Source organism: Mus pahari, chromosome 23, assembly GCF_900095145.1.
Source record: "Mus pahari chromosome 23, PAHARI_EIJ_v1.1, whole genome shotgun sequence".
NCBI lineage: Eukaryota > Metazoa > Chordata > Mammalia > Rodentia > Muridae > Mus > Mus pahari.
This window is the reverse complement of record NC_034612.1, coordinates 32,799,450-32,823,968: the sequence shown is the minus strand read 5'-3', so window position 1 is coordinate 32,823,968 and position 24,519 is coordinate 32,799,450. Positions and strand designations below refer to the sequence as shown.

Below are 24,519 nucleotides of genomic sequence, written 5' to 3'. Positions count from 1 at the left end.
CATGTGGTGCAGACATGCGTGCAGGCAAAACACATAAATCTAAAAAACCTTTTCAGAGCTACAGGTTTTCAGGGAGATGTCTGCCTGAGTCCCATACCCATAAAACACATGCAAGCAGGCATGGCTGTGCCCTGCCCCAGTGAGCCCAGTGCTGAGTAGCCAGTCCAGCCAAACAGGAAGTCCCAGGTCAGTGAAAACGGGTCACAGAGTGGGTGGTGCAGGAGGGTTGACGCCTCAGAATGCCCGCTGGCCTCCACATCCAGGCAAACGTACGGGAAGGGTCGGGGTCACACACCTGTGTCTGGGTGGGGAATAGTTCTGGGGCCTGTGAAAGCTGGATTGGAGGACTGGCCCCCCAGAAGTGTAAATCTGCACGGATAGACAGGGTGGGGGTGGCAACTAGTGGTAACGTGGGAAGGCGGGGCTGGAGGTTGCAGGGAAACAGGTGGTGCGTGGGAAGAGTCACGCTGTTGCCATCTAGCGTCCAGATTTGGTATTACCACAACCTTGGTCTGGGACCCTCGAGGGTTGCATAGCAGGTCTCTGAGGCCCTCCTCCAAGTCCCCATTTTCCAATTGCATTCTTTGGGGATGCAGAACAGGGAAAGGAGGCCTCTGGACCTGGGGAGGCGGCTCAGTGAGTAACAGCATTGGCTATACAAGCAGGAGGACTGAGTTCGAATCCACAGAACTCTCTTCGAGAAATTAGTATGGCCAGCGCGGGTGGTTAACAGGTGGATTCCGGGGGCTCGCTGGCCAGCCAGTCTAACCTAAATGTTGGGGAGCAGGGTAGGTGAGACAAGATGATGTAATAATGGGCATTGGTTGTCTTCTTGCTTCTGTGCACAGCACGCGAACGCACACACGTGCACATACACACACAGCAACACCACACACACAGGGAGAGAGAATATGCCTCTAAATTGTCACCAGAAGTGGGGACTGTAACCGGGAAGAGTCCATTCCCTGCCTCCCCACCCCAGAGGGGTAGAGCCAGGACCAGCACACTCCCCATTTTGAGCTCTTCTTCCTGTGAGCCAGATGCAGAAATTCATTTATTTCCCTGTCCTCACAGGTCGCTAAGGCCACTGCAAGCCCCAGGTGCTCAGCATTAGGCACAAGAGCAGGTTGCTGACCAACCATCAGTTCTAAAAACACCTAGCTCAGGACAGGCGGGACCACTAATGTCTCAGCACTGTGGGGAAGACACCCCATCAGGACCCCATTTTAATCTCCCCACCCTACCCGGGTGGCTCACTTCCCAGCCCTCCCTCCACAAACACTTCCTCAGGACAGCGGTGGGCAGTCTCTGCCATCTTTAATGGCCAGTGCGGTAGTCAGAGAACACACAGGTGGACGGGACACGGCAGGGGCTGGTACAGGATGGTTACAGCTGGGGCCATAGTGTCCTGGCTCAGCAAAAGCTGTTTGGCAGGAGGTCTTCCAGCCGATGCTGGCACCCACAAGTCCGATCCTCGCCTTGCAGCTACTTGCCAGGGTTTCAAGTGTGTCTCGTCATCACTTGACTCTCAGTGGACAGGAGTGGGGAGGTCACAGTGGCTCTCAGCTGTCCCTGCATTATGGATAAGTTGAATGGAACAGGAAAGAAATGGGACGTCCCTGTGAGGTGTGGCCCTTAGCCTGTGCTCTAAGGGGGTTGGTACATGGGAGAAGTCCTCCACCTAAGGTGGGTGCACCTAGGTCAGCTCTGTTGCTATGACTACAGGAGGCCTGTGTACACCTAGGAATGAGTTTTCCAGACTTAATGCTTTATGTGTGTGGGGGCAGGGGGAGGGTTGTAAAGAAGTGTCTAAGAACAAGAAAGGGACAGAACGGGGTTGGGGACTTCCCTCCAAGATTTCTAATACAGGGAGGTGCCCCCTGATCAGTAAATGAAAACCACATCTTAGACCATGGGACCACACAGTGGGGTCACACTGAAGGGAGTCAGCTCAGACCGTGGCCAGCCATTCCGCGTGGCTCTGAGACGGAGTAAGCCACCACGTTGTGTGACAGATCACGATGTGTGACAGACCACGATGTGTGACAGATGCTGGGCCTCTGGACACAGAGGGTGAAGGGCAGGTGGCTGACCAAACACAGGACATGGGGAGGCGGTGCCCTGGGCGGTGAAGACAAGTTCCAGCTGCTTTGGGCGACTGGGACAAGGTGGCAAGGTGGCGTTAGTGGCTTAGGAGGTGGCCAGGACCCCACAGGCACTGAGGCAGGGGTGGGAGGGTCCTCAGGCCTTGGGATAACTGGCCCAGGCAGCAGTTCCTGGGCAGGGGGCAGGATCGGGTGGGCCGGGCTCAGGGACCGACAGGGATGGAGTCGTTGGCGGCGGCTGTTTGAAAGCAGCTGCTGTGGGCGTCTCGGGTGAGGCTGTAGGTGCAGTAGGCCACAGCGGAGCCCAGGGTCAGCCCCGACATATAGGACACAGTCATGGTGTTTCCTGTGGATGAGAGTTACGGGGGCTGAGGCTTCACTGTGCTAGACAGTCTCTGTGGCCATGGCTTCTCAGTGTACACTGTGGTGACAGTTGCCAGGGCTCCAGAGCCTGTGACACTGTGCTCTACCACCGAGTTACACCCTGTCCCCTCACTGGGGGATTCTAGGCAGGGGCTCTGCCACTGAGCCACACCCCCAACCCCTCACTGGGGGATTCTAGGTAGGGGCTCTACCACTGAGCCACACCCCCAACCCCTCACTGGGGGATTCTAGGCAGGGGCTCTACCACTGAGCCACACCCCAGCCCCTCACTGGGGGGATTCTAGGCAGGGGCTCTACCGCTGAGCCACACCCCCAGCCCCTCACTGGGGGATTCTAGGCAGGGGCTCTACCACTGAGCCACACCCCAGCCCCTCACTGGGGGATTCTAGGCAGGNCCCCCAGCCCCTCACTGGGGGATTCTAGGCAGGGGCTCTACCACTGAGCCACACCCCAGCCCCTCACTGGGGGATTCTAGGCAGGGGCTCTACCACTGGGCCATGTCTCAGGACTTTTGCACACATGGCTCCTCTACTTAGACGCCATCCCTTGCAGCTCCCTGTGCCTGTCTCCCTCATTTCTTCCTCCAGGATTTTGCTCAAAAAGCCATCTTCTCAGAAAAGTCTTACAAGATTGTTCTTTTTGCATCATGGCCCCCCCAGTCCTTGCATCTGCCCTAACTTCTCAGACTAAGCCCCTAGGACTTACAACCATGAAACACATCTGTCTGTTACCCCTGGTTATTGGCCAACTCTATCTCAGAACTGTAAGCCCGCAAATGTGGGCAGCATCGTGTCCCCATTGCTTAGGAGAGCGCTAGGTGTCCAGGCCCAAGCCCGTACGTGGGTCTTACCTGCCAGCTCCCGCTGCTTGGGGCTCACTTTTCCAGCTGCCAGGATCATGGGCACACTGCCAAAGTAGCCATTGCTGATGCCCATCAGCAGTGAGAAGACACAGGGCCAGGCAGGGTGGCGGAGGGCGGGCATGCCACTGGGGTAGACACACAGGATGAAGAGGGGGATGAAGACCACTCGCAGGCAAGAGCAGGCGAGCAGGTGAGTGCCCCGCCAGTCCACAGGCAGGGCTGCCAGGATCTGCAGAGAACAGGGGGTCTGGGGTTACCCACCGAGCCGCGAGCCTGCCTCTCCACTAGCCAGGCCCTCCGGTTACACCCTGTCCCTGACAACCTTGACCGGGTCCAGCTTACATCACTAGGGCCACTGCATCTCATCTACCTGCCCCTTTTACGGTACTGGTGATAGAAGGTGAAACCTGGAATATGCTAGACAAGCACTCTAATGATGAGCTATGCCTCTGGTCCCTCACCCCCAACACCTCCCTAAGGGATTCTAGGCAGGGGCTCTACCACTGAGTCACACCCCAGCCCCTCACTGGGGGATTCTAGGCAGGGGCTCTACCACTGAGCCACGCCCCAGCCCCTCACTGGGGGATTCTAGGCAGGGGCTCTACCACTGAGCCACGCCCNAGCCCCTCACTGGGGGATTCTAGGCAGGGGCTCTATCACTGAGCCATGCCCCAGCCCCTCACTGGGGGATTCTAGGCAGGGGTTCTACCACTGAGCTATGCCCCCAGCCCCTCACTGGGGGATTCTAGAGCACTCCTGGTGAAGGGCTTGTAGTGTGGCTCAGTGTTAGAATGCTTGCTCCACAAGGCCAAGGCCCTGGGTCCCACCCTGCATATTCCACAGTGTTCAGCAAACTGACTGCAAAGAGTCGTGAGCTGCAGCCTGGCTAGTGCCACTCCAGCCCGGAATACCAAGCCTATCTACTTGCTGCCCAGCTGGCAGCCTGTGCTGTGCCATCCTCAGGCAGATCTACTAGTGACTGTGGGGCAGGAGAATCGGGGCTGATTCTAGCCTGAAGCACAGTTGATGCCAGAGAGACTAGGCAGGGGCTATACTACACGGGACAGTGTTAGAGATGGTGACACTCGCGGGTACCATTCTTCCCACACGTACCCTCAGCCTGGCGTTGCTCCAGAAAGACCAGAGCCTTCCTGGGGTTCCCTCAAAGCCACCCTGTGGCTTACCTTGCCCACAAAGTCTGACAGGTTGAACACGGCCATGACCAGGATGGGCAGCCACTCCCCCAGCACGCAGTGGCGGATCTCGGACTCCAGGCCAGGAAACAGGCACAGTGTAATGAAGTAGGTTACAGCAATGGACAGCATGTCGGCCCAGATGACCCGCGCCACGACGTATCGGTGCAACAGCAGGGCTGGGGGCGGGGGGAGTGAGGTGTGTTAGAGGCTGGCGCTCATGGGGCCCCTGCTGTCTCAGCCTGGGTGACAGCCACGGACGCCACCGGACTCCACAGTGTCACAGTTACCTCTGAAGGTGGGCCAGCTTCGTTTGACTCGTGGCCGGGGCACATCGAAACGCATGTAGACCCCACTGTTGCTGTGGGTCACCTCATGGGCCGGGCTCTCCTTCGGGGACCTGCTGCTGGACAGGGCTGGAGTTTGGTGCTCCTGTGTGTCAGGAATGATGGGAGTCATGGGTCAGGTACCCAGGGCAAATGGTGGAGCCACAGTCATCTAGACATTAAGTTAGCATCTGCTGTGTGCACTTCCTTATTAAAGGACACTATTTACTGGCCCTGCTTCCCTCTGCCCAGCCTTAAGTTACAGACAGCAGCCCTGGAACCCGGGCTGGGACTGGGTGGAAGGGCAACGCAGGATGTGACCACTAGAGGGCGCTCTAGCTTTCCAGAACTGCAGCTCGGCTACCACAAGCTGAAGCTACTACTCAAGGAGCTGGTAGTAAGAGGTAGTGGTCTGTGTTGGGGTCCTCGCAGACAGGCAACCCCTGAGCTGTAATGGAAAGAAGCTTATTATAGGATTCCCCTGGCTTCCATTGCTCCCACTTTCGAGGTTCTGTTAATCTGCCACAGATCCTGGCCTCTTCTCCCTGGCCATAGCTGGAAAGCCCTCACTTCCTACTGTCCCAACAGGGTGTCATGGAAGGGGGTCCACAGAACGGAATTTCTCAGGGTACAGAAACAGACCTGCAGCTCGAGATTGAGGGATCAATAACAGGGCTGACGAGGAACTCTTCAGGCGCCTGTGTGGGAGAAAGAGGCCAGGCCAGGCCGCTACACTTACAAAGTGGATGTCTCCGGATGCGACATCATGGTGCACTCGGTAGCCTGCCTGGATGGGGCGGCTGTCACGGGGCCGAGTGGTATAGTAGAGCACAAAACGGCTGCGCCGCACCAGCAGGTGCAGCAGGAAGCACAGGAGCTCCAAGCCGGCAGACACCAGGAAGAAGATGATGGTGCTGGCCCGCTCGTCTGGGAGCAGCAACTTAGTGAGGATTCGACTCAGAGAGATCATCACCCCTGCTGTGCCTGGAGGGGAGGTGGTGGCACGTCAACATTTCCCGAAGCCTCTATCACCCATGCCACCTTCCGATGCTCTACTGTCCTTGCTCCACCCCCATCCACCAGCCCTTCCTCACTGGGTCCTCTTCCGCTCCATCCTTCTACTGTTCCGGGCCCCTACCCACAGCACCTGGTCCATACTGGCCCATCATCCTACAAGACGCCACCGCCTACACCCTGTCCAAGCCACAGCTCCTCCGAGTCCCACCCTACGTTGCCAAGCCCCACCAGTTACCAGTTCCATCTTGTCCGGGCTTCTCTCTAAGCCTTTTCCAGCCTCTTGCAGCCCCTCTCCTTGTCTCCCTGCCACCAGCCCTGCTGAATCTGCTCTCACCCACCCCCAGGCTGCCTGTCTATCCATCCAGCCTGCCTCAGCTCCCCTTCCCCCAGGGGCTCCCACAACCCCTGTCTGACTCTGCCATCCGCTCGCACACCATGGGCAGTATCACTGGGCTCTTGTTGGGTATCCTGCCTTGAGCTATTCCCCACAAGGAGGACACAAGGCTCCTGCCTTCCTAGGCTTGATGGCAAGAGGCCACAGACAAGCCACAGAAACACGTAACAGTGGTACACGGTGTACGCCCGGGCAAAGGATGTGGCCAGAGGGGGAAGGATCAGAGCATCTGTCCCCGGAAGGGGACGGTTAAGCCTGCAGTACACAGAGCCAGGCACAGGCACTGAGAGTGAGCACATCAAACAGTTAAGAGTCATGCTGGAGGTGGTGGTGCATGCCTTTAATCCCAGCACTTGGGAGGCAGAGGCAGGTGGATTTCTGAGTTCGAGGCCAGCCTGGTCTACAGAGTGAGTTCCAGGACAGCCAGAGCTACACAGAGAAACCTTGTCTCAAAACAAAACAAAACAAAACAAACAAAAACAAAAAACAAAAAACAAAAACAGTTAAAAGTCTTGAGCTTGTGTGAAATACTGAGAAGTCCCCCCCCCCCCCCAGAGCAAGGGCCAGCTGAGGAGGGTGTCAGGGTCAAGGCGGCAGGTCTGCCACAGATAAGGCATGAAGGTTTGCCTAAGTTCAACCCACAGCCACAGGGCAATGTGAGGCAGGGCTTGTCCTGTCCACCATGAGCTGATGAAGATGGACAGGGCTCTGAAAAAGCCTGTCTTGGGGGAGCTCTTGGCTACTGAATTACAGTCCCAAAGCGATCCACACCATCCTCATGGGTCAGCCTCACAGATTCCACCATAAAAATCTACTGGTTTCGGGTATGAATGTGGCTCAGTTGGTAGAGTTCTTGTTGAGCATGCATGACATCCTGGTCCCAACACAGTGTAAAGATAGTATGGCAGCACGTGCCTAGAATCCCAAAACTCGGGAATTGGGAACAGGAGAATCAGAAGTTCAATGTTATCCTCAGCTATACACAGTTGGAAGCCAGCCTGGGCTACAAGAGACCAGCCTGGGCTACACGAATCTCAGCAGAGCAACAACAAAAACTCTGCAGGCTTGCAAAGCCACCTGTGTGCTGGCCGCCTCCCAGACATTAGCCTTATGTGGTACGATTTGATGTACCAGGCAGCAGATGGCAGAAGGAGCCCACAGCAGGCTGCCACGGAGGGGCTGTGGAGAGCGGCCTCTGAGGATGACACTGGCTGAGGATGACACTGGCTGGGCCCGGCTGCTTGTCTGGTTGTGACTAGCTACAGAATAGAGGGCAAGACCAGGCAGACTCAGACTGTGCCTGGAGGGCACGTCCAGGGGTCTTTTGGGGTCTGGGCACTGGGTAAACTTGAGGCTTGAGTAAGGTGCTGGGCATCAGAAAGGGGCTTCTGGGAGGTGGCTTCGCAGACAAGCAATTAAGTAACAGAGCGCTAAGCAGGGTGGTTGGTGAATGGGGGGATCTGAGAAGGGCTTGGTCCTGAGTGGAGCCGGCTGATACTGGCCTGGGCAAGTTAAGTCTCAGCACACTTGCCCAGGCACAGGCACTCACACATACACAATGTTGCAAATTTCCAAAGTTGAAACCAGTCCTCTTAGAGGAAGGGGGGGCTTCAAAAACACTCAGGGAATAAAAATATAAAGATTGCAAGTCCAGCTGAGCCACACAAGATTCTCAAGGCCCCTCCTCAAGATTAGCCAATCAGTAACAATGGCCGAGGAAAGGAGAGGCTCTCCCCCCCAGCAGAGCTGCCTTCAGGCTGCGCGGGAGCCTAGGGTACACGGCTTTCCTGAGTTAACACCCGGGCTGGGGCGGCCTTCTCAGTGAGGCTGCCTTTGAGTTACCCACACTCCCGGGAATCAGTCAAATTAACTCTCCAAAGCTAGATGGGGTGGAACTGGTTGTTGTTGTTGTTGTTGTTGTGCAGATTGTGTGCCCTATTTGTTCATATCCCTCAGGGGAAAGTCACACAACAGACACACAGAATATGCCCGCCCCCAGGCTTACTGCAGCTGTGACTTCCCATGATGTTCACACTCCAGAACCCTGACATACACAGGTGTGTGCACGTATCCCTCCCACCCGGGGGTCCATCCCTCACCATCCATAGTCCCCATCCCCAGTCCACTGTGTGCAGGCCTTTCCGGCTCACGTCCCCAACCAGGGCATGCCCAATGGTGTCCCCAGACCGGTGCCCCTTGGGGGAGGGGGTCTCAATACTCACTCTCTCCAGTCATCACGCCCTGCGTGTACCTCTTGGGCAGTAATCCTGTGTAGCCATAGAAGCTAGATTGCTGCACTTAAGAGAGAGAGGGGGACATGGTCAGATACCTTGTGCCTCTGATTGCCTCAGAGGCAATTGTGGACCTTCTCTGCTATGTTGGCACTAGAAGGCAGGAATTCGCACCAGAGGCAATGTGAGGTTTACCACGGCCATACGGAAACATGGGAAGGAAACGGTGTTGCCCCAGAAAGTTCGCGGATCACAGTCACCTTCCTGCCCCTGGGGCTCAACGTCACTGACAAGTCCTGGCTAATGGGAGTGGAGGTGACACATGACCCTTGCTGGATGAGGCAGGGCAAGCTTACTCTCAGCCTTTCTTCCAGCAGCAGTGACAGAGGCTAACGGTTGAAATAGGGCTGTCAAGCTAAACCCTCCCCACCACGCAGTGACTACCTGGAACACAGGCTCCACCTCCACTCCTGATAGGTTTTGGACCATGCAGCAAAAGCAAGAGAGATCTATGTACACGTGTAATGTTGGGAGCTGGAGGATTAGGAGTTCAAAGCCAGCCTGGACTGCATGAGATCTTGTCTCAATAGAGAATGGGTTGGGAATGTAGCTTAGTTAGAACAGAATTTGCCTAACATCCATGAAGCCCTAGTTCCGTGCCTAGCACTGCACAAACTGGATGGTGCGTGTGCGTGTGCATGTGTGTGTGTGTGTGTGTGTGTGCATACTTTTAATCCTAGCACCAAGGAGGTGGAGGCAGGAGGATCAGGGGTTCAAGAGAACCAGGGAGCTGCATCTCCCTGTGCCACTTGAGAGTGACCTTAGTGTATGTGCCAGTCTGTGTGCATGTGTGGTGTGTACGCACACTCTGGGTGTATGGACGCACGCCCAGCACTGGGGCGATTCACTCTGTACAGAGACACAGGGTACTTGGGCTCAGTCCTCCTGGTGCATTCCGGCCCCACTCCCTACCTGTGCAACCAAAGGCCACAGTGCCCACGGCGGCCAAGTTGATGGCGTAAGCCTGGTCGTGAGAGAAGAGCTGCAGCCACACATCGCATATGCTGATAAAGAGCAAGGGACCCAAGGCGAGGAGGTAGCCTGCAGGCAGGGCGGGAGCAGAGAAGCTGTGAGGGCACAGTGAGCTTCCGGCTGCATCCCGCCATCTTCCAGAGAGGTAAGTCTCAGACACTGTGGTTACCTGCACCCCAGCCCCCAATATTAGGCAGGTAAAAGACTCTAAGAGAGTCTACAATGGGTGGTTCTCAACCTGAGGGTCATGACTCAGGGTTGAATGACTCTTTCCCAGGGGTCACTGGAGGTCATCAAAACCCACTGATATTTACATTATAATTCATAACAGTAGCAAGTTTACTGTTATGACGTAGCAACGAAAATAATTTTATGGTTGGGGGGGTCACCACAGCGAGAGGAGCTGTATTAAAGAGTTGCAGCAGCTTCAGGGTGGTTGAGAAAAATTGGTCTACAGGGAAATGGTGTGAGCTTCCTGGAGGAGGAGCCACCGGGGCTAACTCTATGGATAAAGGGAGGGCTTATGTAAGGACCTAGGGATGTACAAGGGATGGTGGTGCCCTTGTACTTAGCCTTACCCTGCCCTCCAACCACGAAGCCTGCACTGGTCCTAGAGAAAGCACCTGTTTCACAGGCGAGGCCCGAAAGCTGGGTGGGCAGGTGCCATGGGCTAGGAGCTCGAAGGAGGAGCCTGGAGTCTCTGGAAAGGGGACGACACAGGGTGGCCTTGATTACCTGTGGTGATCCTGGTGTGCAGGTTCAACCTCTCCACCACAACGTTGTTTAGGAGCACAGCCGCCAATGCCACCAGGATATAGGTGAGGCTCATGTCAAATACGATGGAGGTCCCTGGATAGGAGAGGGACAGTGACTCAGAGAGGGACTTCCAGCCTCCTCAATCACCCCTGCAAGGACTCTTCGCCCTCCCCGAGGGGCTGACTTCTCAGAGCAAATCGGTGGATAGGCTGAGTTCACCCAGCGATTGCCAGTGGGGCTGAGCTTCTCCTCCGTCTGCCACGGTGGTCCCTGGCTAACTCGACTTCCACACACAGGTCCATAAACTCTACTCCCTGTCGAGGTTTAAATGTGCAGCACCGGATCCCCAGCAGGTGGCGCTGTTTCGAGGAGGCTGTGGAACCTTTAGGAGGTGGAGCCTCCCTGGAGGAACTGAATCACCAGGGGGCGGGCCTTGGGATTTTATAGGAGGAGCTACTTTCTGTTCACACTCTGCCTCCGGAGTGTGACAGCAGTGTGAACAGCCAGACGCTTGCCTTGTTCACGGTGCCTTCCTGGCCTGCTGCCATGCCTTCGCTCTCAGGGTGGTCCATATCTGGAGAACTGTGAGTTGGAATAAACCCTTCCTCCCTTCAGCGGCTTTTTGTCAGTCATTTTACCTTAGTGACGAGAAAAGTAACCACTACACTCCCCAAATAAAGGTCCCACCACAGGTATTCATCCACGCTGTAATCTGCGGTGTCTCCGAAAACCACATCAGCCCTTCTCTCCGGGCAACATCCCCAGGCGGGGTCCCGCCCCTTGGGATTCCCAGAAGGCCTCGGCCCAGGGAGAGGGCGCTGAGATGCCTTTGAGGGCTGTGTGGGTGGCAGAGAGACCCACCTGGGTACTTGTGGTGAAGATAGTCCACGTCGGTGATAAAGCTGTTGTATGGCAGTAGGAAGCCCACGCCAGCCAGCAGCATGGCAAAGTAGATGGCATGGTAGCGGTCGTCTGGCACAGGCTCCTCTACCACTAAGGGGGGAGACACCAGGAGAGACTAGTGAGCGCACCCAGGCTGTGGCCATTGCACCGTGGTGCTGTCTACACCTCCATTGCACCATGGTGCCATCTACACCGCTGCAGCATTGCCCGCCACCAGGGCCCAGGCATGCAATCACAACACCACAGACATGCCAGTGTCACCTTTCCTATCCTGTACCATCTATCTATCCATCTATCTATCTATCTATCTATNCTACCTATCTATCATCTATCTATCTATCTATCTATCTATCATCTATCTATCTATCTATCTATCTATCTATCTATCATCTATCTATCTACCTATCTATCATGTATCTATTATCTATCATCCATCTATCTATCTATCTATCTATCTATCTATCTATCTATCTATCTACTTTTCAAGTGTTTGCGTTTGTGCACGCACACGGGTGCCCATAGAACCTGAGGGTGTCCCATCTTCTGAAGTCGAAGTTACAGGCAGTTGTTAGTCACCTAATGTGGGTGCTGGGAACTGAACTTGGGTCCTCTCAAAGAGCAGAAACAACTCTTAACCTTTGAGCCATCTCTTTAGGCCCACCTCCTCTTCTTTTTAATTTAAATTTTAGCTGGGCATGGTAGCACAGGTCTTTAACACAGCACTCTGGAGGTAGAGGCAGGGGGATCATAGATGTGCTCTATTGTGCTTAGCTTTTTTTTTTCTTTTTTTTTTTAAAAGATTTATTTATTTATTTATCTATTTATTTATCTATTTATTTATTTAATGTATGTGAGTACACAGTCGCTGTCTTCAGACACACCAGAAGAAGGCATCAGATCCCATTACAGATGGTTGTGAGTCACCATGTGGGTGCTGGGAATTGAATTCAGGACCTCTGGAAGAGCAGTCAGTGCTCTTAACCACTGAGCTCCTGCCCGCTTTATTTAAATTTTAGGTAGGTGTGGTGGTACAGGGTCTCTAACCCAGAACTCTAGAGGTAGAGGCAGGTGATTATAGATGTGTTCCTGTGCCTGGCTTTTTATACGGGTTGTGGGATTTGAACTCAGATCCTCATACTTGCTGGGCAGGTGCTTTAACCTTTGAACCATTTCCCGAGGGCCAGTGATAGCCACCAAGAGGGCTATCACTGTACCTGCTGTCCACCACTGTCACAGTCACTGTCCACCAGAAGCCATCCCATCACAACCACCCTGGCCACAGCCTCAGCCACAGCCACAGCAGGCTCGGCCAAAGGGTGGGGCGACCCTGCAATGGGACCAGGCAGGACAATGCTTTGTGGGGCTAGCAAGGTCGAATGCTCTAATGCAGTGTCCAGGGTGTCCAGTTGTCTCCCCAGATAGGAAGCTGGGATCCAGGAACCAGAACGGACATGCAGTGACACCTGTGATTGTCCCTTTAGCAACTACTGATGAGACGCTCGTTTCTGTCCCCGCTGGTCTGGTAGCTTTCTTTCATTTTCCTTTCTTCTTCTCCAAGATCTCATGTAGCTCAGGCTGGCCTCCAACTCATCACATAGCCAGAGATGACCCTGAACTTCCGATCTTCCTGTCTCTACCTCCCGAGTGCTGGGATTACAGGCATACACCACCATATTTGATTTATTTGATACCGAGGATAGAACCCAGGGCCTTGCATCTGCTAAGCAGCCACTCCCCCAGCTGTGCTATGTCCCCATCCCCTCATCTAAGGAGCTTTAGCTTGTACCCCGAGACACAATTCTGTCATGTTGGGCATGAAGCATTGCCACTCTGGTCCAGATTCAACAGCCAAGGGAGACCTTTGTGGATGGGGGATTAATCCCGGCCATCAAAGGCATGACAAGTTGCTGCTGTCTGTAGGAACGAGGAAGAATAAACCCAGCGTGAGAGGGACACTTGGCCTCTTGTGGCACTTCCATCTCACGTGTTACAGCTAAGGGGAAATCCCAAGAATCCAGTGCACACGGGGTCCCCAATGCCCCAAGCCTTGGGAAATAAAGGCTTGGACACCTGCCAGGACCAGAGCGGCAAGCAGGGAGGTGTCAGCTGGCAGCAGAGGGAACCTGAATGAGCCGGTCAAGAATGTATGCTATGATCATGTGACAGATGTCCCTGAGTGTGCATGTTGGGGGTGCACGTGTGTAGGCCAGTGGGTGACGTCAGGTGCTTTACTCTACCTTATGTTTGAGACAGTCTCTCGCTGAGCCTGGAGATCACCAATAGCCCCAGGGATCCCCCACTTCCCCCAGTGCTGGGATGGGAACCTGCTTGGGTCTTTTCATTTTTGTTTTCAAAAATTAATTACTTACTTTATGTGTAGAAGTGTTTTCATGAGGGGCTGGTGAGATGGCTCAGCGCGTAAGAGCACTGACTGCTCTTCCAAAGGTCCTGAGTTCAAATCTCAGCAACCACATGGTGGCTCGCAACCACCCGTAATGAGATCTGACGCCTTCTTCTGGTGTGTCAGAAGACAGCTACCGTGTACTTACATATAATAATAAATAAAACTTTGGGCTGGAGCGAGCAGGGCTGACTGGAGCAAGCAGAGGTCCTAAAATTCAATTCCCAGCAACCGCATGAAGGCTCACAACCATCTGTACAGCTACAGTGTACTCATATACATAAAATAAATAAATCTTTTTTTAAAAAAGTGTTTTCATGAATGTATATTTGTGGATCATGCTTGCTGGTGCCTTTGGAGGCCAAGAAAAGCCATTGGATCCCCTGGAACCAGTTAGGGATGGTTGTGAGTCACCATGTGAGTGCTGGGATTGGAACCCGGGTCCTCTGCAAGAGCAGCCAGTGCTCTTAACTACTGAGCCATCTCTCCAGCGCCCACACCTAGATTTCATGTACATCTTAGGGTTTGAACTCGGGTCCTCATGCTTGCACAGCAAGCACGTCACCTGCTGAGCCGCCCACCTGGCTCCATGTGGAGGCTAGAGGCAACTTGTGGAAATCAGTTCTTTCTACCATGTGGATTCTGGAGATCAAGGTTAAATAACCAGGCTTTGTGGCAAGCTCCTTTACCCGCTGAGCCATCTCGCCGGCCCTTAAATCTTTTTTTATTCCCTTTTACATGCCATTATCAGTAACCTAAGATGTGTTCACAGAGGGCTGGAGAGATGGCTCAGTGGGTAGTGGCGAGTGTGGCCAAACCTTACACTCTCAATTCAGTCTTCAGAACCTGTCTTGTGGAAGAAAATCAACTGCAAGTTACCCTCTGACCTCCACAACACATGTGTACCCTCCACCCCACTAGAGTAATAAACAAACAAACAAACAAACAAACGCCTTCCTTCCCCCCCGCCCCTTCTTTCTTTCCTTCTTTCATTCAGGGAGTGGGTTTGGTTTCTGTATGTGTAGCACTGGCTGTCCTGGAACTAGCTGTATAGACCAAGGTGGCCTTGAACTCACAGAGATTGACCTCCCAAGTTCTGCTATTAAAGGTATGCACCTCTATTTTTTTTCCCTTTAAAGATGTGCTCTGGGACTGGAGAGACAGCTCAGTGATTAAGAGCACTGGCTGTTCTTCCAGAGGTCCTGGATTCAGTTCTGAGCACCCTACAAGTGTCTATAACTCCTGGTCCAAGGGATCTGACACCCTCACACAGTCAAAACACCAATGTAAAGAAAATCAAAATAAATGATTTTTTTTTTTACAGCTCCAAATTGCTAGCTGAATTGAGGTTTCAGGACTGCAAGGATTGCTGGCAGTTAGCGATGGCCTCTGAGGAATGGCTCCCATGGGGCCCAAACATGAGCTGTGCCACGCTTAGTGGTGGCATGACCCTGATTTGGTTTTATCTGGGCAGTAAGTATGCTTAAGGAGTTGAGTTGGCAAGCGGCACACTGCGAGGGGCTGTTTCATGGCTCAGCAACTGAGGCCTGGGCCTTGGTTGTTCCATGACTCATTGAGGTGTGGCCAGGGAGGTCCTGCAGAAAGTGGTCCTTGAGTTCATCTGAGAGATAAACAATTCTGAGTAGGCCTAACCTAATCAGGTGAGGTTTCTGGTCTTCTGGTGATCTCAGCCTGGGCTGGGGATCCAGGCTGCTTCTGACCTGCCTGCTTTGTACACATTGGACGATCTGCTGTGACTTACTTCTACCATTAATGCATGCATGCATGCATCCATCCATCCACCTAGGCACCTACCCACCCACCTATCTACTGATCCATCCATCCATCCACCTGTCCATCCATCCATCTACCTGTCCATCCATCCATCCATCCATCCATCCTCCATCCACCTGTCCATCCATCCATCCTCCATCCACCTATCCATCCATCCATCCTCCATCCATCTATTCATCTTTCATCCATCAGTCATCCATCTGTCCATATATCTGCCATTCATCTATCCTCCATCCACCCATCATCTGATCACCCATCACCCACCCATTCCTCAGTCATCCTTTTATCCATCCATCTAGCCACTATTTATTCTCCCATCCACCGTCTTTATTAACCCATCCATGGGTCCATCCATCCATCCTCTACCATCCACCCCACTGTCCTTCCACCCTTCATCAATCCACGTTCACACACCCATATATCCTCCATCCATCCATCATCTGAATATCCCTCTACCCATCCACCTATCCATCCATTTACCCAGTCTGTGGTCTATTTAATCAATCTATCTATCCACCCACCTGTCATTTAACTCTTTGTTCATTTATCTCCTACTTATCCATCTGTCATCTCCCTATTCATCTATCATTTCAGATATCTACTATTTGCCTTTATTAAGACAAAGTCAAATTATGCAGCCAAGGCTGGCCCAGGATTGTGGTAATCCTCCCTCAGCTTCCCAAATGCTGGGATTATAAGTCTGAGTCACCATATCTGGCCTTCTATCATCTATCCATCCATCCATCCATCCATCCATCCATCCTTATCCATCCATCCATTCATCTATCCATCCATCATCTATCTATCCATTTATCTTTCTATTTCCTATCTATCTATCTATCTATCTATCTATCTATCTATCTATCTATCTATCATCTATCAATTACTTCTCTATCATCTATCTATCTATATCTATCTTCTTCCATCTGTCTATCTATCCATCAATCATCTATCACTTACCTATCATGTATGTATGTATGTATCCATCTATGTATCTATCTGTGTATCTATCATTTATCTTTCATCTATGTATCTATGTATCTATCCATCTATGCATCTATATACCTGTGTATGCATGTATCTATCCATCCATCCATCGTCCATCACTTATCTATCATCTATGTATCCATGTATGTATCTATCTATCACCTATCCATCTTTTTTCTTCTTTCCTTTCTTCTATCTAGCATCTCTTGATTCTTTTTCTCTAACTGAGGCTAGTTGCCATAGCCCCCAACGCCAAGTGTGCCATACTTGTAGACTTTACAGTTTAACGCATCGCTGACATCTAAGTCCCACCTACTCCCTGGCCCAGTCTGCTGGGCCCTCCCCCCACCATGTCTCTTGTCATCCTTGGGGGCTGGAACTGAAGTGACTCCATCCCTCTGCACAGGATCAGGTGTTCTTTGCAGCTCAACATGGGGCTCATCGAGCAGAACACCACACAGGGGAAAGTGGAGCAGAGAATATGTCCGATCCAGAAGCAGTACTTCAAACAACCATCCACACAAGGCGCTACCCTCACAGGTGGCTCCCAGATAGTGCTAAGGGATACTATGAATTTTGCTGTAGCTGTGTCCAGGTCTGTGCCTTGTCCCTCAAGAATACAAAGTTCCCAAGCAAGTGAGGGATGGTGGTAGGGTTGAACCTGGACCCATTAACCCCAGAGCTGCTCTGCAGGTCCAAATTGTACAGTCATTTGGACCAGCTCTTCAGTTTGGGGAAACAGGCTCAGAGATGTTTAGGTCTTTACTCCAGATCACACAGTGGGACTGAAAAGCAGCGACTTGAACTTCACATCTAATCCTCATTCTCTGCAACCAGGAATGGTTTGCTTTGAAGAACACAAATGAGAGGGAGACTCGACAGCCAGGGAGGGACTATGCTGTGGACGGCCACTAGCAGAGGTCACATGCCACAGACCAGAGTCAGGCATAGTCGTTATTTGTTACCCAAGCCACCTACCTCATCCTGACTGAACCTCTTAGTCCCTATGGCAACCTGAAGCTCCTCCTGCCCCAAAGACTGACCAGGGCCATGTGGCCAGTCACTGCCCTGGGGCAGACAATGTCACTTACTCACCAGAGTCTGTGAAAGTGGGGACACCCCTGACTCTGATGCCTGGATCCTGAGCCCCCTCTGCTGTCGTCTCCAGCTGGAAGTTGTCAAAGCTAAAGCTTGTCACCACACTCTGGCCAGATGTGGCTGCCACACAGGGCTCCTTGAGGCGTTGGCTTCCGATAGAGCCCATGGCAGTTCACGCTGTGATGAAAGGAGATGAGGCAGTAAGGCGGGGGGCACTGTGATCCCACAGCTAAGTCTTCAGGGTGCGTACCTCGGGGTCATTCTGTTCATTCACTCCTCACCCATTGGTTTACTTGTTTAAATATATATTTTGTGGGACTGAGAACAAAGCTCAGAGACATACAAACTATACAGTGCCCTACCACTGAGCCATGACCCCAGCCCCTCCCTGGGGGATTCTAGGCAGGGGCTCTACCACTGAGCCACACCCCAGCCCCTCCCTGAGGGATTCTAGGCAGGTGTTCTACCACTGAGCCATACAGATCATAGTTTTTTTTTTTAAAAGATTTATTTATTTATTTATTCAAAGATGTATTTATTTATTATATGTAAGTACACTGTAGCTGTCTTCAGACACTCCAGAAGAGGGTGTCAGATCTTGTTACGGATGGTTATGAGTCACCATGTGGTTGCTGGGATTTGAACTCAGGACCTTCAGAAGAGCAGTCGGGTGCTCTTACCCACTGAGCCATCTCACCAGCCCCAGATCATAGCTTTACCTCAATGTTTCTTGCTTCAGCTCAGATCTCCCAGCCCTTATTTTGAAGGGAAGGCAACCTGTGGCTGGGCAATGCCCCAACTGCATGGATTGTCTGGCTTTTCTTCCTTTAACTTGTGTCAGGTGAATTTTCAAACTCTGCTTCAATTTTTATGTGATAATGAGAAGATGCACACTCTTCCTACAGCATGTGATGTGCATAGTAATGGTAACATTTGGCCGGTGGACCCAGACCATGGACAGAGGCAGCCTGTCTTTCTCAATCAGCACACGTGAGAGAAGCCATGGAAGAAGCTGGAGGCCCCACCTCTAAAAGATGCCACCTTTTTTTTTTTTTTTTTGGTTTTTCGAGGCAGGGTTTCTCTGTGTAGCCCTGGCTGTCCTGGAACTCACTCTCTAGACCAGGCTGGCCTCGAACTCAGAAATCCGCCTGCCTCTGCCTCCAGAGTGCTGGGATTAAAGGCGTGCACCACCACACCCGGCTAAGATGCCACCTTTAAGAAGTACATTGATCGGGGGCTGGTGAGATGGCTCAGTGGGTAAGAGCACCTGACTATTCTTCCAAAGGTCCAGAGTTCAAATCCCAGCAACCACATGGTGGCTCATAACCATCCTTAACAAGATCTGACTCCCTCTTCTGGAGTGTCTGAAGACAGCTACAGTGTACTTACATATAATAAATAAATAAAATCTTTAAAAAAAAAAAAAAAAAAAGAAGTACATTGATCAGCTGGGTGGTGGTGGCACACGCCTTTAATCCCAGCACTTGGGAGGCAGAGGCAGGCAGATTTCTGAGTTCGAGGCCAGGCTGGTCTACAAAGTGAGTTCCAGGTCAGCCAGGGCTATACAGAGAAACCCTGTCTCAAAAAAGCAAAAACAAAAACAAAAAAAACAAAAACAAAAAAACAAAAAAGAAGTACATTGATCAATTCTGGACCTATGTCACCAGTATGCCCTGTGCCACAGCCACCTGTTTTCATTTCTTTACCAGGTCCTCATTTCTGCAGCTCTACTGCCTCAGTTTACCTCTTATCCAGATCCCCAGGTGAGATCTTCCCAGCAGTTAGGAAATCCCGCTCCTGGGTATGTCATCTCTGCACCCTCTAACTCTTGACAGAGTGGCGTTAGGGTCAGAGACTGAGATGTGGTCCCCTCGGGGCCTTGGAGCCTGCAGCATACTTAAGATCTGGGACTTAAGGAACTCTACACCTACCAGTAATGACCCAGGACTCATGGTCAGTGGGCAAGAGGCAGGAAACGTCTCTCTGAGTGCTAGGAAGGCAGGTGAAGCTCCCCCACCCCAGTCACTCTGGTCCTAGTGGTTAGCCATATCTGGATTCAGGAGAGACTTAGAAGGGCTTAAGGCATAGCTGGCTTGGGTTTGAGTGACAGTGGCATTGGGTACAATCCCGGTCTTGTCGGTTACTCGGCATACGCATCCCTGATCTCCGAAGGGTCTGGGTTAGTGAAGGTTTAAAGTTACCGGATCAGACTACTGCCCGCCAACCTTAGACAGGAGGGGCTGGGGAAGGGGGACACTGTGGAAACTCCATTCACAGTGTCCCCTGGTCCACCTGGAACGGAAGCTCAGTCCTGGAGGACACCCAGCTCCTCTTCCGTAGGGGTTCCCATGATGCCGTCTCCCAGACAGCCTGGGAGGTTTCTGCCTGGCTGAGGCTACACCATCCGGGAAGGCGGACGTGTTCGGCATCCTGCCAGGCTGCTTGCTCTGGCTCAGTCAGCGTGGCGGGCAGCTGCCACCTACACTGTCCCCATGGCTTTCATCTCTCTCCTTTCCCAGCCCCCGACATCCAGCATCCAGGGTCTCGGGTCCCTCCTCTCCTACATCCACTTTAATTAAAATCCAAGGGCATACAGATAGACATTGGAAGGGAAGCTCTTCCCCACACTCCTGACTTCGGACCCCTCAGTGCTCATCACGAAAGCATTGTGGGTGATACGGGACATTTATTTAGTTTTCAGACCATCCTTGGCACCAAACACCCACCTAGAGGGTGAGAGAGTACCTCACAGAGAGGGACTGGGTGGCTGCTGGGAAAAATGTAGCTATGAACACTTGGTGTTTTAATAGTGATGCAAGCCGCCCCTAAGTACCCTGTGGGTTAAAGAGGGCTCCGAGCTCTCAGTAGTCCTGTAAAACTAGGCACACAGCGCCATTCTGAAGAAGAGATGACCAAAAAGGCAGAGGAAAGCCAAACCCACAGCCAGACAGCTCTAATTGAACCCTGACCCGGCTGACCACCACTGGCCTCTCCCAGTTGCTGTAGGGATTGTCTCTCAGGCTGCTTGCCCCACATGTGCAGTCAATAGAAGGGGTTAGAAAAATTAAATTTCACTTGGAAAGCCAGCCTGCTCAACCTCCTCAGGCCTTGAACTTCTGGCTCCAGCCACAAGTCTTGTTTACTAGATGCCCTTGGATGCCCCTGTCCCGTGCCCAGACGTTGTTTAGGGAGCCTCCCAGCCCATCCTAAGGCTCCACTCCCCGCTGCAGGATTGTGGGTTTTGAGCTACTTTGGGCAGCTCCTCTGAGTGCCAGGGGACAGATGACTGTAACGTCAGTGCCACAGACTGGTCAAGGCCTGGGATGCCCGCAGGGCAGAGGGGTAAGCCCAGGCCCATCTCTCTCCATGCTTTAGGTTCCTGCACAGTCCGGACACTAGCAGACCTTGATGTTTCTTCCGCAGGAAGCCCTAGCAGTATCAAAGTTGGACGCCGGCCCACCCGGCCACCAGCAAAAAGAGACTTTGGGGGCAACTCGGAGGTCGTGACCGAGTGCCCAGGCCCCGCCTCTGTCATAACCTTTTTCAGAACTAGAAGGAAGCTGGCTGGGCAGAAGGGCGTGATGGAAGGAGATGGGTTCGGAAGGAACTTCAGGTGCAAGGACCCCTGAGGTGTGACCGAGGGAGGAGATAATGCCATGACCCGGCTCGGCCAAGGCCACCCGCGTCTGTCCCCTTCCAGAGCCTGTGTCCCGCCCTCGCAGCTCGGATGCAGGGGATCTTGCACTGCGCGAGGGTACCCATCCTCCCCGGACAAGGGGTGCGGCAACCATCCGGTGCCTGGGAGGGCGGAAGGGAGAGGCGGCGCGACTGGGGCCGCGCGCCGCAGACAAAGGCTCCGACAGGTCCCCGCCGGCGTCTCCCTGCCACCTCCGTGGCGACACTCACCTCGGGCGGCCCCAGGCTGGGATCCTCGCTGGCTGCCTGCCGCCCGCGCCCGGACCCTTTGCGCTGTGCCCCGCTTCTCGAGGCTTGGGACCGGGCGCGGCGGGCGTCCTGCTCGGTGTCCCGGTCCGCGGGCCCGGGTCCGTGAGCGCGTGCTGGGGGCGCAGCAGCTGCGGCGAGCAAGCCCGGCCCACGCCCCGCCCGTCCTCCTAGCTCCGCCCACACAGCTCCGCCCAACGCGTGACCCCGCCCAAGCCCCGCCTCCCGTCGCCCGTTCCACCATCCAGATGCCCCGCCCCATCCTCGTGGCCCCGCCCCTCACACCACGCCCACCCCACAGGGCTCCACCCAGGTCCGGCCTCCAGTGAGGCCTTACGGCCACTCAGTCTCCCTGGCCGCGGAACATCCACGCTGTATGAATCCGCCCCTAAGGCCCTCTTTCTCTCCTATACACCCCGCCCCATCTCTACCTGCGCTCTCCGCCCTTGGCCCTACCCAGTCTTTCCTATATTCCCCGCCCCATTCTCCTTACCTATGCTCCACTCACTCTACATGACCCCGCCTCTAGCTCCGCCTATGAACTGCCCTCTCTAACGCCCCGACTCCTCTTTGCTGTCTTCACCCTCGCTCCTTCTGTGCCTTAGCCAGCCCCAACCCGGACCACAGAGCCTGCCCCCTTTCTCTGCCTTCCTCTCCGCCGGCCCTAGCCTCACCTCTATTCACTTTTCACCCCTATTCCTTCCCCGCTTCCCTTGATGCGTGCCTGGCCCCTCTTCTATCCCCCTCGTCCCCTCCTCCTACTTCATTTGCCTAGTCCCACCCCCATTATTCCCACATGCTCCACTCTCCTCCTCTGGACCCACTTCATCCCACCTACCCGGCCTCACCTCCAGCCCTCATACATAACTTCTTATTCACTACCTGCTAGCTCCGCCCCATCACTTCCCTGTGCCACGCCTTTCATGGCCCCTCCCACAGCCTTCTCACCAGCCCTGCCTCTCTGCTCCGCCTCCCACTCCCACGCTTGTTTCCCCCCCACACCCAACTCCCCCTCGGCATGGACTCATCCTATCCTGGACCATGGCTTTCAGCATAAGCGCTGCCTCTACCCACCCACACCCCACCGCCTCTGCCCACTTCTCTGCACCCTCAGGTCACAGCATCTGACAGTATAGCATACAGGACGGTTTGGTGTCTTAGCTGGCCGTCCTCACTGCGCAATCCCTTCATGATTCTTGCCAGGCTTAGTCTCCGGGAGCTCTAGGTTACTGTCTGTGACAGTCCTGGGGCTGGCATGATTGCTGACCACATGCCCCATGGGGGCCATAAAGATGAGACCAGGAATTAAGTAGGAACAGGACCCTAAGTCCTTACAGACCGGGACCTGTCACTGGGGGCCAGGAGTCTTCAGGACCGAGGCACAGAGAGACGCATTTATCTGGATACCCCTTCTCTTGCCTGCACCCCCACTTCATCCTGGAAGCCCGCTTGGTTCTGCCCATGCCTGGGGGCTTTCTTGTCACCTTGCTAACCTCACTCTCACAGAGCAAAGTTCCTAGAAGTGTCTTTTTTTTTTTTTTTTTTTTAATGGTCTCTTCTTACCGTAGCCCAGGTTGGTCTAGGATTCAGGATTCTTGTGCCTCAGCCTCTAGAGGTGAGGTGTGTATTACCACACCCGACTCAAGAGAGTGTCCTGTATACACTCAAGGGCAGCGTGTGTCCCCTGGCCTTCTTTCACAACTCTGTAGGCCACAGAGGTGACCTGTTAGAGGCTCCAGTGAGTTATAACAACCTCAATGTGCAAGCCTCCAAGGCTTTGCCGAGTCTGCAGCCCTGGGGGTATGACTGTAGCTCAGTACTGCGTAAACTATGTGTGGTGCCGCATGTCTGCTACCCCAGCACTTGGAAAGTGCAGGCAGGTCAAGGCCAGCCTGGGCTACAGAGACCCTGCCCTAACTCCTACCCCACCATGGAACTAAAGGAGGAAGGAAGAGAGAGAAGGAAAGAGTGAAGGAGGGAGGGAGGGGTGGGGTGGGGGTCAGGACACGAAATCAGACAGGGCCAGGAAATACATTGGGGATACATTTTGTCAATGGAGGGGACAAGACTGGATCCCATTTTAATGTCTTCTTCTTCATGAGAGGATGAAGCAGGAGGATCAAAAGATGAGGTTAGTTTGGTTATAGGGTGAGTTGAAGGCCAGCCTGAGCAGGTTAGAGTGATGCTGTCTTAAAATGAAAGGTAAAAAGAGAGCTGTGAGTTTGGCTCAGTGGTAGATCCCCTGCCTAGAGTCCCCCAGTGAGGGGCTGGGGGCATGGCTCAGTGGTAGAGCCCCTGCCTAGAATCCCCCAGTGAGGGGCTGGGGGCATGGCTCAGTGGTAGAGCCCCTGCCTAGCCAGAGGGTCTTGGTACCATCCCCAGAAGTGCAAAGTGAATAAGTAAATAAACAGTCCCCTTTCTGGTTCAAGTGTCAATTGGGACTCTTCTGGAAAGTACATTGGCCTTAAAAAACAAACAGAACACCCTGTTGGTCCAGAAAATCTAACCTAAGGAATTAGTTCTAAATATAGAAAGGCTTTACATGCTAAGGTGCTGGTGGCAATAGCAAGCACAGCAGGTGGCTGAGGAGCACAAGAAGGTGCGGATGTCACATGCCTCCCAGCAGGGAACAATGGGAACACTATATTGAAAAACCCAGGAAAATCAGTGCAATCATGTGTAAGCTCTACAGCGAAATCCTAAGCCCCCAAGATATGTACATGGTTAGAAAGGATTTAGAATAATATGGAAAGCCAGAAGTGTGAAAGTGTGAAGTGACACAGAAATAGGAAGTGGGACAGAATCCAAAAGATGACTTCCACTCTCTCAGTCTAGAAAAACCAGAGGAGCAGGGTAAAGTGGCTTTCTGGGAAATGACAAATGAGCAGAAACCTGCCGTCAGAAGAGAAAGGAACTAGGAGGCTGGGGAGATGGCTCAATTAATAACGTACTTCTGGGCAAGCATGAGGATCCGAGTTAAAAATCCCTAGAGCCCACATTAAAAATGGTGACCTGTGCCTGTAATCCCAGTGCTGGGAGGAAGAGATGTGTGTGTGTGTGTGTGTGTGTGTGTGAGAGAGAGAGAGAGAGAGAG

General features: G+C 53.2%; 1 protein-coding gene across 1 annotated transcript; it reads right to left on the bottom strand.

Moving 5' to 3' along the window:
• Positions 1 to 1,464: 1,464 nt before the first annotated feature.
• Slc29a4 (solute carrier family 29 member 4) lies at positions 1,465 to 21,570 on the bottom strand. Its single transcript, XM_021186715.2, has 11 exons — positions 21,390 to 21,570; positions 17,481 to 17,660; positions 11,162 to 11,293; positions 10,280 to 10,393; positions 9,485 to 9,613; positions 8,504 to 8,578; positions 5,610 to 5,854; positions 4,835 to 4,976; positions 4,536 to 4,723; positions 3,340 to 3,580; positions 1,465 to 2,451 (listed from the first exon to the last, which is right to left on the bottom strand). Exons 2-11 carry the CDS (start codon positions 17,647 to 17,649, stop codon positions 2,309 to 2,311), a joined length of 1,578 nt encoding a protein of 525 aa, XP_021042374.1. The 5' UTR covers positions 17,650 to 17,660; positions 21,390 to 21,570; the 3' UTR covers positions 1,465 to 2,308.
• Positions 21,571 to 24,519: the final 2,949 nt, after the last annotated feature.

What these genes read in the sequence shown, in the direction of transcription:
- Slc29a4 (XM_021186715.2), bottom strand. Translation starts at nt 17,649, where the DNA reads ATGGGCTCTATCGGAAGCCAACGCCTCAAGGAGCCCTGTGTGGCAGCC. An exon ending in GGGCGTGATGACTGGAGAGA is followed by an intron (nt 5,855 to 8,503) that starts GTGAGTATTGAG and finishes CCTCCCCTCCAG; the next exon opens with GCACAGCAGGGGTGATGATC. An exon ending in CAAGCAGCGGGAGCTGGCAG is followed by an intron (nt 2,452 to 3,339) that starts GTAAGACCCACG and finishes TCTCATCCACAG; the next exon opens with GAAACACCATGACTGTGTCC.